General features: G+C 41.4%; 1 protein-coding gene across 1 annotated transcript in view; it reads left to right on the top strand.

The window, feature by feature from the left end:
* The first annotated feature begins 300 nt into the window (after window positions 1–300).
* Window positions 301–12,601, top strand: part of tnmd (tenomodulin) — a 72,582-nt gene continuing 60,281 nt past the window's right edge. Inside the window, exons 1-2 of the mRNA XM_056270299.1 lie at window positions 301–443; window positions 3,185–3,325. Of these exons, the coding sequence (XP_056126274.1) occupies window positions 399–443; window positions 3,185–3,325 (186 nt within the window). The 5' untranslated portion in view covers window positions 301–398. The remainder of the gene's footprint in view (window positions 444–3,184; window positions 3,326–12,601) is intronic.

Below are 12,601 nucleotides of genomic sequence, written 5' to 3'. Positions count from 1 at the left end.
TCTGTTTTTCTCCTCTATGTAAACTTGAAACCATCTTAGACATTTCCAAATGTGATTGTGTTGGCTACTAAATAATGATGGCCAAGTAGGTAGGCCTATAGCTAAATAACAGTAACTATATAGACTGTAAAATGTGTCGCCTGACTAAATGGCACTAAAGAAAAATTGAAAGACCAAAAATGCTCACGGCAGCTCACAAGATGAATTTCAGGACATCTGCTTTGACTAACCACAGTAGTTAAAGTTGTTCCATCCCATCTGAAAGAGGAACCCTCCCTCTTGAACAGGCTCCAAAATTACCAATGGAATGAAAAGTTTGGCTCTTTGGATTTCAGTAAGAGGGACTTCTGGGTGGAAGAAGGTTTCCAGAGAAGATAATCTTTGCTCCAGCTACAGTTATGGAGAATAACCCTTACTTCAGCAGTCAAGTCCTTTGCAAAGATGTGAGTATTTCATGTGCATTTATATGCTATATAAATTTAGATTTTTTTATTTTTACTGTAGGAAATCTAAAATCTCAAAGAAAAAAAGTCCCAAAATCAAACATAATGTTCTATAGGAAAACAATATTCAGACGGAATAATGATTCTCTCTTTAATATATAAATATAAACTAAACTAAATTATACATACTATATATACATTTTTCGAAACGCTTAAAAGGTTTAGTAAAGATCATTTGTGAGTGGGAGATCTCAAATAAATTTTTAATTTGAGTTACATTGCTCTTTTTAAAGGTTGTGATATGTGAATGTCGGGTTGGATGAAATGTTAATAATTTCTGACTGCAAGGCTTTTTGAGTGTTTCGTTTTTTGACTTGTTTTCTTCCTTTTCTCCAGCTGAGTGGCACGCTGTATGGATAGACGTACACTACTGTGCAAATTATTCCACATGACTTATAATTAAGCAATCAAGATAATTTTCTCAACATTGTATATGCAATCATATGTCTGCTTTGCTGAAAATCAAGTGGGTGGATTTCTTCTAGAAAATAATGTAACAACAACATTTTTAATATACACTTTCGGACTAGCATAGAGTCAGTGATGATAAATATAGATTTGGGCAATTGTACAACAGTGTGCAATTTCTTTTAAGAAGAAAAATAACAGACAGATTAGAGGGGGATTCTGCTCGGTTTATCCTTTCAGATGAAAATTGTTTTAGTGCAACCGTGTCTGTTTTCCTTCTCTTGTTCTCTCTCTCCCTCCACATGTCCTCTCTCATCTCTCGGCCTCTTTTCTCGATCCCTCCCTCCCGCTCTGCCTCTCTCTTTCTCCTCTTCGCCCTTCCTCACTCACTCTCTCTCTCTCTCATCAGCAGGGGGCCCTCGGCTCCCTTCTTCAACGTAGACTCACACTCAATCCCGCTACTGCAGAATTGCCTCGCTGATTCTTAACCTTAAACCGGTTTAATACTGTTTTGCTGGCAGCCGTCTGTATATTTTCAGAGCCATTTATATTCCGAGCAGATGGAACGTTGTCCTCCAGTCAAGTTTCCACTGCTTATGCAACCTCTGGATTTCAGCACTATCTCTATTCATATTTTTGCTTCATGCAAGGGAAAATTCTTCTTCAGAGGAATTTTAGGCTTCTCTAATTGTTTGTCCTCATGTTTCCCGTCATGATGGGTAGTGAGAGGGCTTAAGCCTTGATTTTTTTAACAGGGTTCTCATGACAAATTCGATGTGAAACTGTCTTTTTCAGCGCATTTGTGCATACTTTCCAAGAAAATCTGTTTTGAAAGCCAGTGTATGCGTGTGTGTGTGTGTATATATATATATATATATATATATAAATAATGATCCTTAAAGACATGGTCTGATTCCTATGTCTCAAACTGTGAGATAAAGTACAATCATAGTAGTCACCACCAAGGGCGGACTTCTGGGACTTCAGCCCCGAATGATTTTTATCATCTTGTCACAATTTTTGTCACAAATAAAATTATTCAGAGCTGCAGGCTGCTCTATAAATCAAATGTGGTCTTGCGAGCCACATTTTGACTGTTTTGCATAAAGTCTGCCGCATTTTGTTATTTATTCTGTCACAAAGCGAAAGAAATGATGACGCCGCTTTCCATTCTACATACAAGAAGTAATCAGAGAAAACTGCGCTGACTTTGGTCGAGCCAGATATCTTGGCAAAGTAGAGAATATTTTAGAGACATAACTCTGCAAACAAAGCAGAACATACATTGATAATACAGCAACTATATTTTTATATCAGAACTCGTAAACAACACATGCCGACTCAACACAAAAATGCTAATGAAGATCAGGTAACACTTTATTTCGATGATCCCTTTTGAAATTTCTGTTGACTAAGTAACATTGCATCTACATGTCAACTAACTCTCATTATTAGTAGACTGTCTGCTTAATATCAGCTGACTCTTTATTATGATGCTCCTCTAGCATACTGCCTATAAAAAACTTTGTAAGCACATGTCAACTTATTCTAACCCTAACCCTACCAGTCTACTAATACTCTTCTAACACTCTAAGAGTTAGTAGAAATGTAGGTCCATGTGTTCAAGGGAACATCAAAATAAAGTGAAAAAAAGATTGTGAAACCGAAGATCGGATCGTAAAAAGATGAAAGGGAAGAAAACTATTGCATTTTAAAGTTGAGAAACATTTAAACATATTTATTATAATAAAGTGCATTATTCAATATTTTTAAAAAATGAAACCATGCACATTGATAGAGGTCTGGCCTAGCCTATGCTCTGAATATCCACTGAGCCTAGAACCGCACATGGTCACCACTGCTATTTCTGTTCTTTAAGCTTCTGTTTCGGCTAGAGACATTTGCTAATTGAAGCTTGTTCCTCCATATTTCATCATTCTGATTGGCCATGTCCTGAGAGATAGTGGAGCACACCACTGTGAATAGTAAGCTTTAAGACTCTCCCTCCTGGAACTCAGCCGGAACAAAAGCCTTTCTTTATTAATTTGCGGCCATAAGCTCCGGGAATTTAATCGAACTGACGAACTTTTAATTTGGGACAATTTTAATAAATGTGACCTTTTGTTCTACATCCCGGAAGAATTTAAATTGCCCTTGTGATTATTTCTTACTCAGTTGAGCACTGTGGTGCAATACATTGAACGTGTGAAACCTTTACATGGAATCACATCATATAAATATACAGATGTACAATAATGTGAATGTTTGTATAGGTTGAGCTGGGGAAAGAGAAGGAAAGAAAGGCCAGGTATCACGCTTACCAGTGTGTCGCCATCATTCTGAGTGTTGTATTCCTGATACTGGCCCTCTGTATCTTCAGTCTGAGATATATATGGAGCCCAAACCCTGGGAAGGTAAGAGAAATCCAAATCTATTGTGCAGACCAAGAGATATTACTGAGAATGGTGCATGACTGTGGATTAATTAGGAAATGATTAGAATAACAATCGTTCAATGGAAATGAAAGACACAGAAACATCTGCACACACTGTTTAGTATTCTTGGAACTGACTGAATCCAATCTTGATTTCCTTGGCATAAACAATAGCATCACAGAGTTGGAGAAAATGCCAGAATGAATAGATAAATACATATTACGTTTTACATAATAAGACTGCAACAATAATCGGAACTGCAAAACATAGATATTAAACATTATAATTCCCCAATTCTTGTTGATACTCAGAAACGGTCAGCATGTAAGTAATTGGCAATGCCGATACCGAGTGTCAACAGATACGCAAACCTTATGCTTCGGTGTACTACGTTATGCATAAATTCTCCCAGAGGATGTTACTCGTAGAACAGCCAATTCTTTTAGCGCATTTGCTAAAGCTCCAGTCTAATTTCTGCATCAGATATTTCACGCTCCTGCTTGAGGAGTCATCAGTTTGAGCAGCAGAACCAGTGAAGATTCTCACAGGGCATGTAATGGGCTTAATGACACTGGAAGTCTGGGCTGTAGAGATCAAGAGCGAGTGCTCACACTCTCAAACTGCTGCGGTCGGCTAACTAAAGGCCCATGTAGTCGCTGATATCCAGCAATGAGCAATATAATGGTGCTTTAAAACACAATGATAGGCCTAACCGTTAGGGGGTCTCTTCTCAACAGCAGTCAGGGGGAAATATTAGGCAAGAGATGTGTGTGTGTGTGTGTGTGTGTGTGTGTGTGTGTGTGTACACAGTATGCCTCAGGTGATGACATCAACAATGAAACCTGAATGTGCGACTATTGCAGCTCCGGGCATCACAATTCTGAAGTTTAGATATGAATATTTCAAACCAACACTGCATATTTCATAAGCCACACCTCCCCTTATTTAGACTTGATGAAATATGAAATGTTTCTCGCTTTCCTTATTTTGCTAGGTAAGACATCATCAATTATTCCCATGCTCTTAAAAGGAACAGCTCCTGACAAACTAATTAGAAGTCAATACATCAATAGAGCAGGAGATTGTCTTAGCCAATCCCTCCATGTGGCAGCAGGGAGAGGCAAAGCGGTCTCCTGTGTCTAGCTCTGCATAAACTGTTGTAGAAAGGTAATTTGCTCTCCATATTGTATTTCAATATGACATGGTAACCACTTGGGAACTTCTTTTAATTACTTACAAACATATGTTGTTACAGAAGCCCAGGGAAGATAAAGAGTTAGCCATCATTCTCTATGCTACTATGCGTTTAAGAGGGGCGTGTGCGCATCTAACTGTGCGACTGCGTGTTGTCCAGCTGCGCCATCATGTTTTTCATGTCCTAATTATTGTTCTCTTGGTTCCTGTGGGATTAAATGCCTGTCATATCACCTAATAGAACCAAATTTAAAGCAATTGCCTTTTAAATGACACACATAGTAGCACTGCTGCACTTTTTTAAAAACATCTGCTGCAGTAAACTGATGTCATCAATTTTTCTGACCTTTCTGAATGCCTGTTGTCTCTTAAGGAACCGTGGTTGACAGACACACGTGCAGCAGCCAAGCCGAATACTTTCAGGCTCCCTTATCAGGCCTGAACCACAGGCGTCTGTCATATTGACCGCGGTGTCTGAGAACACCTCGTATAGATCACACGAACAGCGGCGGAGAGGGGCTGTGAAATTGCCTTCGCCGCACACGTCTGTCAGGCTCACGAGACACCCCCCATTATTCAAGCTGAAATTACTTCGCTCACCTTGTTGCTATGTTGTGTTTGCAAGCCAGCCTCGCAAAATGTGCCCCCAACCGCCTCTTAAGGACTTCTGTGTCCTGATGTGTATCTTAATGAACACAGTTGCACCTGCTCTCCAGTAATAGTGGCAGGTGCCGGGCAAAGAACGGCCCCCCTGAGCAGCTTTGTTTACTAGCCATGTCCAGCAACCAGGTTATTTTTTTTCTTTTTGGACTGTTGTGTTGGTTGCGGAACCTGATTTCACCAGGTGTGACATTTTCCTGGATGAACATCTCTGTTGATCCTGGAACAACATTCCAATCAACCAATCAGATTTGAGAGACAAGTTTAAAGTTTATGTCAAATGTAGGCTTACAACCTGGGTTAGGTGCTTCTATATTATCTAAATCTGTTATTCACCTATCATTTCCCTCTGATTTTAGGGATTACATATGTAAGGTTATGTTTGGGGGTAGGAAAAAGGGTTAGGACAAAATTTTCGCCAGGAATATTGTTCAAGGATCAACAAAATATGTTGACCCAGGAACACGTCTAATTTGGCAAAATCAGGATGTGCGTGTTGGTCCCCTCACAAGAAAAGATGGTGGCATGATGGTGGCTCTGTCGGCTTTCTGAAAGCGGCCCTAAAATAGCCCAAATCTTTGTGTGCCCCTTTCTCTCTCTACATGGAAAATCCCCAGGTCTTCGGATCTTGGGGGAGAATAATTTCAGTAATGAAGCGGACTGGCCAATCCGTGCAGCTGCCTTTGGAAGCACCTCCATACGGGTGGTGCTTTCGGGTATGCAATTTTCTTTTATTTTACTCATCAGACTCATTTATTCATTTATGAGCTTGTATTTTTACTGGGCTTATGCAAAAGTCTCTGACCTCCACCTGGCTGAAGCAAACTGTTCCCTTGTAAAGGAGAGGCAGGGGAACATGACACGTCCGCTCGACCCAGTCAGGGGCTCTCAGGTGGACTGTGAATGCTTGTAGAAGTGTTTTTATATGTTTTCAGGTGCTCCCCAGGATTCCTGTTAATTATTATGAACAGAAAAGTGGTAGCCTGCAAAGGTAATAAGTCTGTAGCTAATTTTTTTTTTTTTTTTTTTGACATGTTATATCAGGAACAATGACCTCATAGACAAAGACAAGCAAGAATAGACACAATTCTAATTTAGAAAGCAAATCAGCAAAACAAAACAAAATCATATTAGAATAACTATTAATTTATAAACAAAAAGGATTGTCAACACATTTGTTTAAACAACAAATGTGGTTGTGTGCCAGTTAGTCGAATTGAGGTAGAAAATAGGATGGAGAATTGTCATTTGAATTTGAATGTTAGTATTGATATTCAAAGAAATTGTCATTTTAACTAAAATAGCCATGTTTGAGAAAACAAACTTTGAATGTTGGCTTGACAACTCCTTTAGTCTGAAGCTTCATACGCCTTTCAGAGAGAGAGAGAGAGAGAGAGAGAGAGACTTTATTTCCCAGAATGCAATTCCTTGACTTTCTCTGAAATACAATTCAGTAAATTACTCTTCCTGATATTTAATTAAAATTCAGCTTTAAATTTCAAGTGGACTAACAATTTAAAGCTGCAGTCCACAGTTGTTCCTCTTTGTCGCCATCTCTGTTCGAAATCTGCAATTGCAGTTATTCACGGAATTATCAACTTTACGTGAGTTGTACTTCGACACGGCACAGCGCGGATGAACACAATGTTTGAGGAGAGTGTGCGGCTGTCAGTCACCGCGCCGGTGTGGATACTGGCATTCAGAATTACAGATTATTCTTTTTGGAAGTATGACCAACATAAGAATTTTCACCGGAAAATGTCATCTGAACTAGTAAGAAACATCCACTTTTGTTCTGGTTCTGACATTGCAGTAAATTTACGCTGACTAAATCTAACAATCGCTTATCATATCACGCAAAACCGTGCAAATTATACTTTGTTCTCAAATTGTTAATGTTAACAACGTCAGCATTGTGTGACTACATGTAATGTCCTTCCGATATGTATCCTTGTTTTCGCATGGGTCCGGTTTCAGTCTCTTTTTTTCTGTAGCCACTCCGAAGTCCGAACGAAGTCTTTTGCATTTTACAACGGGTGAATCTCCAGTTGTCACTGGGGATTGTCATTTGAACCTTTCTGGATCCGCCATCAAATTGATAAGTTCAATTATATCAAGTGCTATGAGAAAAGGCTATAAATCTCCACCTCCAACATCCTCACACGCAATATAGCCTACTAGCCGAGACTCCTTCTTTATGTGTACAGATGTGACGTAATGACGCAAAGACATGCTCAAATTTCCCGCGGAAATGCACCAGTACCACTGGAATTAAAAACATTATTACCAGCTTACCGTTTTGAATCGAGCTAAGGCAAGCAGATAGTTTTGAACACTGGCTGGTTATGTATTTTCTCAAAAATGTATTTTGGATAATTTTTAACCCAAAAAAAGCTACGGACTGCAGCTTTAAGAAATCTCAAATAGTACTTTAGATAGACAAATAGAGATTCTGGATGTACACATTTACAATGACGTTCTTGGTCTTTGCAAGCAACACATAAAATATTCTCCACTTCATTATGGACATGTGCTACCTATTTCCCTTACCCTCCATTGCCTCTTACTCTTTCCCATCAAGACCCTGTTCCCCTGAAAATCAGAGAACAGAACAGAGATCAGTTCTCTTTCAGTTCTCCCAGCGAAATAACAATATATAACCGGTCTTTAAGAACGTCTTGATCGACTGGGATACAACCACTCTCCTTGCCTCCCTCTCCGTCTTTTCCTGGCATTTCTGGTACCTGATTTTTGTTTTCTTTTCTCCGACATTTTTCAGTCAGTCAGTCTCCTGCTCTTCCACCAAGTTCATCGTTAACTTCAGGCTGCCGCCTCAACTCTGATTGGTTCTGTTCACGAGCTGGGGCGGGACTTACAATTTTATTGGGTCCATCTGATGTTTGTCACTGACTCTGACTGAATAATTAATAAATACTTTAGGTCGGACTAAACCATTTTTATGGAGGTAAGAGAAGCAGATATTTGGAAAAATATTTACCCAAATTCCACGTTTTTGTGGTTTTCATTTAAATCTCAGGCATACAACTAATATAAATATTAGAATTATTCATACAACAGGGGCCTAAATAGTATAACTGCTGGATTTTGTGGGGCCCCCTGGGCAGCGGGGGCCCCTATAATTGTCACCACCTTTCACCCCACTAGCGACGGCCCTGCCACCCAGATCCACGGAATGTGCTTCATTATTTCAAATGGATTAAGGGTTAAATCTGTCAGCCAGATATGGAGTTAAATTCACAGTCATTGAGATGTGGCCGACAGTTAAGGTGAATTTCCTTTTTTGACATTAGATCGGTTTCTGAATGATTTCAATATAACCAGCTTACAAATGGACTCAGTCACCAATCAATGTGATGACATTGTTTTGTTTTGTTGCTGAAATGTGGGAGTTATCAAAGGTATTTTCCCAGAATACCTCAGCAGATATGCTTATGTTAGTCATTCAGTGTTAACAGCCCTTTGGGGGGGTCCTGCTTGATTCAGTGATAAAATATTAAACACAAAGATGATTGGCATCTCCTAGTGGGAACTGAATAATTTCCAATGAGAGAGGCAATGCTTCCAAAGTATTGGCCTTCATACTGGTCGGGGGCCGGAGTGTTGTTAGTCATGTCTTTCAAATTGTCAACATCGAAATTATAGCATAAGAAAATGTGTTAACATAAGATTTTTCATGACCTGTTGAAAGCATGAAGCATTTACATGACACCCAGAAAAACAAAACTCGCATTATCAAAGGGCATCAAATGGACGTGTGTAAATAAAACATCACATTGCGAGCTTTTCACTTGACATAGCAACAATCTCACCAACAGACACCTTGAAATTGATCAGTGCATAATTTATCTCTTCAACATGTTGTATATGAGGCAATCTGCCACAGTTTTTAAATGAAACAGAAAACAAGAAGCGACTGTCTATCACATAACAATGAACTACTTTCATTTTAGTTTAATGTTTAAAGAAATGTGAATATGTTCAGCTTGTTTCGAAGAAACAACCACACCAGCGATGTTTACCCATAGGCATAATTTGTGGGTGGGACACCACTTTTTGCCAGGGTTGATATTGTCCTTACCACTTTTTGAAACATCTCGCTGCACGAGATATACCTAATACAATATCTCCATTTGACTAGCAGAGCATTCCTTTAGTTCATTTGTTTAATAAGAGTTGATCTGGTGCTGAAATGTGTTGTTTTTTAAACCATGCTGAGCATTCGTTGCAGCTGTTATCAGTGGCAGAAGACAACAGTGTTCTCTTGGCACGCGTGCACTTCACACAGACAAGCGCTACAATCTATCGCTCAACTCCATTGCAAAGTCTCTATTCGTTCCGATGAAATCACAAAACAAAATAAGAACAAATGTGTCCATGCTCTTGACACAATCACTGATGAACATCTTTGGTCTTAATGGAAAAAAACTATACGAGGGTGAATTAGAACCCAGAACCTCTCTGACACGCTCAACAAAAGTTCTACCACCAGACCATTAAGGTATACAAGTATTTTAAGAGAATCTATGTATTTATTCACTGATGTTAAGAATCTTGGGACTAACAAAACAATAGAAGATGTAGGAATGAAACTATCACATTAAACAGTCTCTGCCTCAGACGTCACACTCAAGGATTGCTGGCTGAACATCTGATGCATGTGGTAAACTTAACTGGAAACACTTCAGGATTTTCGAAGCCGTCATCTGATTGGTTGAATTCTACATGATGTCCAGGAGACGTGTGTGTTGCTTTCTTTAATGGTCCCTCCACCTAGAAACAAAGTGGCCGTGACACCAAACCCCCTCATGGAAGAAGAACGCTGTCATGTTTGTGACTGGGGATTTAGATTTACCACCTGGAACACATTAGGGGGTTCTATTTACTTTAAGTTTATTCATTTAAATAATAAAAACAACTTATTTTTAAATGTGGTTCATCAATTTATTGGCTGTCCTGCGGCAACTGCAGCAGCCTATCGAGAGAGCGTGGTGACGTCAGATCCAATGGGGGCGCTTCGCCCCCACTACGTCACCTCCTGCCTAAGCGGGCGTGGCCTGGGCCTATAAATATAGCTCGATGGGCTGATATAATCTGATTTTTCATCTCTTCAGCGAAGCTCATGCATCGCTGGATCCGGAGTGAAGAAGCCGCGCCGTCTGAGAAAAGCTATCTGCGGGACGAGCCTTTGCATCTGAAGCCGCTGGCCTTCATCTCGCCGCCTTCAGTCGCCGTACTAGCTACGCTTACCGGCGTTTCTATCCTTTTACTCTGCCGAGTGTGTGTTCGCCGCTGCGACTCACACTCTCTCTCTATCTAAAAGAGCAGCGTCTTTTTAAAGATGCCTCCTTCCAGTGGCTCGTGCCGAGCCGCACTCAACGACAGGGACCGCCATTTCATCTGCGTTTCCTGCCTGGGTAAGGATCATGCAGCTCTCGCGCTCGCTGACGGCGGCTCCCATCATTGCGAGCTATTGCCATGGTGACTCTGAGGACTCTCCTGGCATTTTTCTCCGAGCCTGCACTTCCGCCCGCTATAGTGCCGCGCCGTACTCAGCGGGTCCCCGAGCCTTCTCCAGCCCATGAAAGCTTGATGGTTCACCCGCCAGCTTCACCAGCTTCACTCGAGTCGCTCACCAACGGACAACGGCCGCCGTCCGCCGCCGCTTCCGCCATTAATGACGACAAGATAGCTGCATCTGTAGAGGAGGCCAGCTGCTCTATCCTGGCGTCGGACTTTGAGGATTGGGCAAGCTCGGTGGACCTCCCCCCCTCTGCCCGCGAGTCGCCAGGGAAACGGGCCAGCATCGAATCCGAGCTGATGCGTCTGCTGTCACAGGCCGTGGCGAGTGACACGGCCTGTGACATCCGCTGAAATCCGCTGAACATGCCATTGGGCGGAACATGGCTTCTCTCACCGTTGCTGAGAGACACCTATGGCTGACGTTATCTGAGATGCCGGACTCGGAGCGCACCACGTTCCTCTACGCGCCCATCTCCCCAGCTGGCCTCTTTGGATCATCCGTTAAAGATTTCGCGGATAGATTCGCTGAGGTTCAGAAGACGTCACAGGCTATGAAGCACTTCTTACCAAAGCGCTCTAGCTTCGCAGCAGATCGCCCAAAACAGCCGTCTGCTCGTAGCTTCCAGCCACAGCCTCCACCCGCCGCCGCTTCACAGCGCCGTCAAGCCCGGGACCAGAGACCACGCTCTCGCTCTGCCGGCCGCCGCCCCCCTCCGCGTGGGCCCCGGCAAAAAATTGAGATAAAGCCTGAGGCCTCAAAGTCTTCCTAGCCCTCCTAGGAAAGCGACGGTGTTTAAGTCTCGCCGCGGCCAGACTTCTACTGAAACTTTTCGCTCGTTCAGTTCCAGAAAATGCGACTGTTCCAGTGTATTTTGCAGTAAACAAACCGGTACCACGGCCCGCTTGCCTGCACACAAATGCCGTTTCCACGGCGATCCAGATAAATCACATAAACAGTGTAATTTCTGGTATTCCGGCCACAGCCGATGGTGTTATGAGTGTAATAAAAATGCACACAGCCCAGTGTTCATTTCTACACACAAACACCCGCCCGCCACAGTACAGGGCTCGCACAAATAAAATCGACTCATGTCGGTTGTGCATTAAATGTAGTGAATGTGCCCACAACCCACAACCCAGTGCCCACAAACACTAAACACTGCATGTCCCACGGTTTCTGTAAAAACGAAACCAACACACATAGGGATGGGGATCGTTAAGAAATTATCGATATCGATGCCATTGTCGAGTCTGCTTTTCGATGCGATTCCTTATCGATTCCTGTACCATTTGCTGAACACTTACAGGGTGGCTTTGAGAGTTGTTGGCTTTGAATGTCTCATTTAAAGTGGTTTTAGAGAATGAAAACCAAGTGTGCAATATCTAGGGCCCTATGAAATCTCAAATTCCATTTTATTTTTTTCCAAAATCCGTTTTTTCTGTTTTAATTTTTGGGAATAATTTTTTTTTACCCTTTACTGTTATTTTAGTCATAAAAAGAGTGTGCTTTTAAAGTTAATGATTAAAATGTATACAAATAAAATAGGAATGACCTTAAATTACAGACATTTACTGAGTAGCCTTTTCAGGACAAATACTGCATGATGCAACATGACACTGCACTCTTGAAGTAAAAACAAAATATGGTTATGAGCTTTAAACTGTCCAGTAAAATAAATTATATTAGTTTATTTAAGTTTAAATAAAAGTCACACTCTGTCTCTCTCTCGCCCAGTGTCGCTCGCGGAGTTCGCTTCGCTTTTGTCCAGTCCGGCGCCTCATAGACAGATGCAGTGTGTGTGTGTGTGTGTGTGTGTGTGCGTGTGCGTGTATGTGAGAGAGACGCGTGAGTGATAGAGA

This window comes from Rhinichthys klamathensis, unplaced genomic scaffold (assembly GCF_029890125.1).
Source record: "Rhinichthys klamathensis goyatoka isolate OS25496 unplaced genomic scaffold, OSU_Roscu_1.1 h1tg000301l_1, whole genome shotgun sequence".
NCBI lineage: Eukaryota > Metazoa > Chordata > Actinopteri > Cypriniformes > Leuciscidae > Rhinichthys > Rhinichthys klamathensis.
Note: the sequence above shows the minus strand (reverse complement) of the source record. Positions and strands in the feature narration are given on the sequence as shown.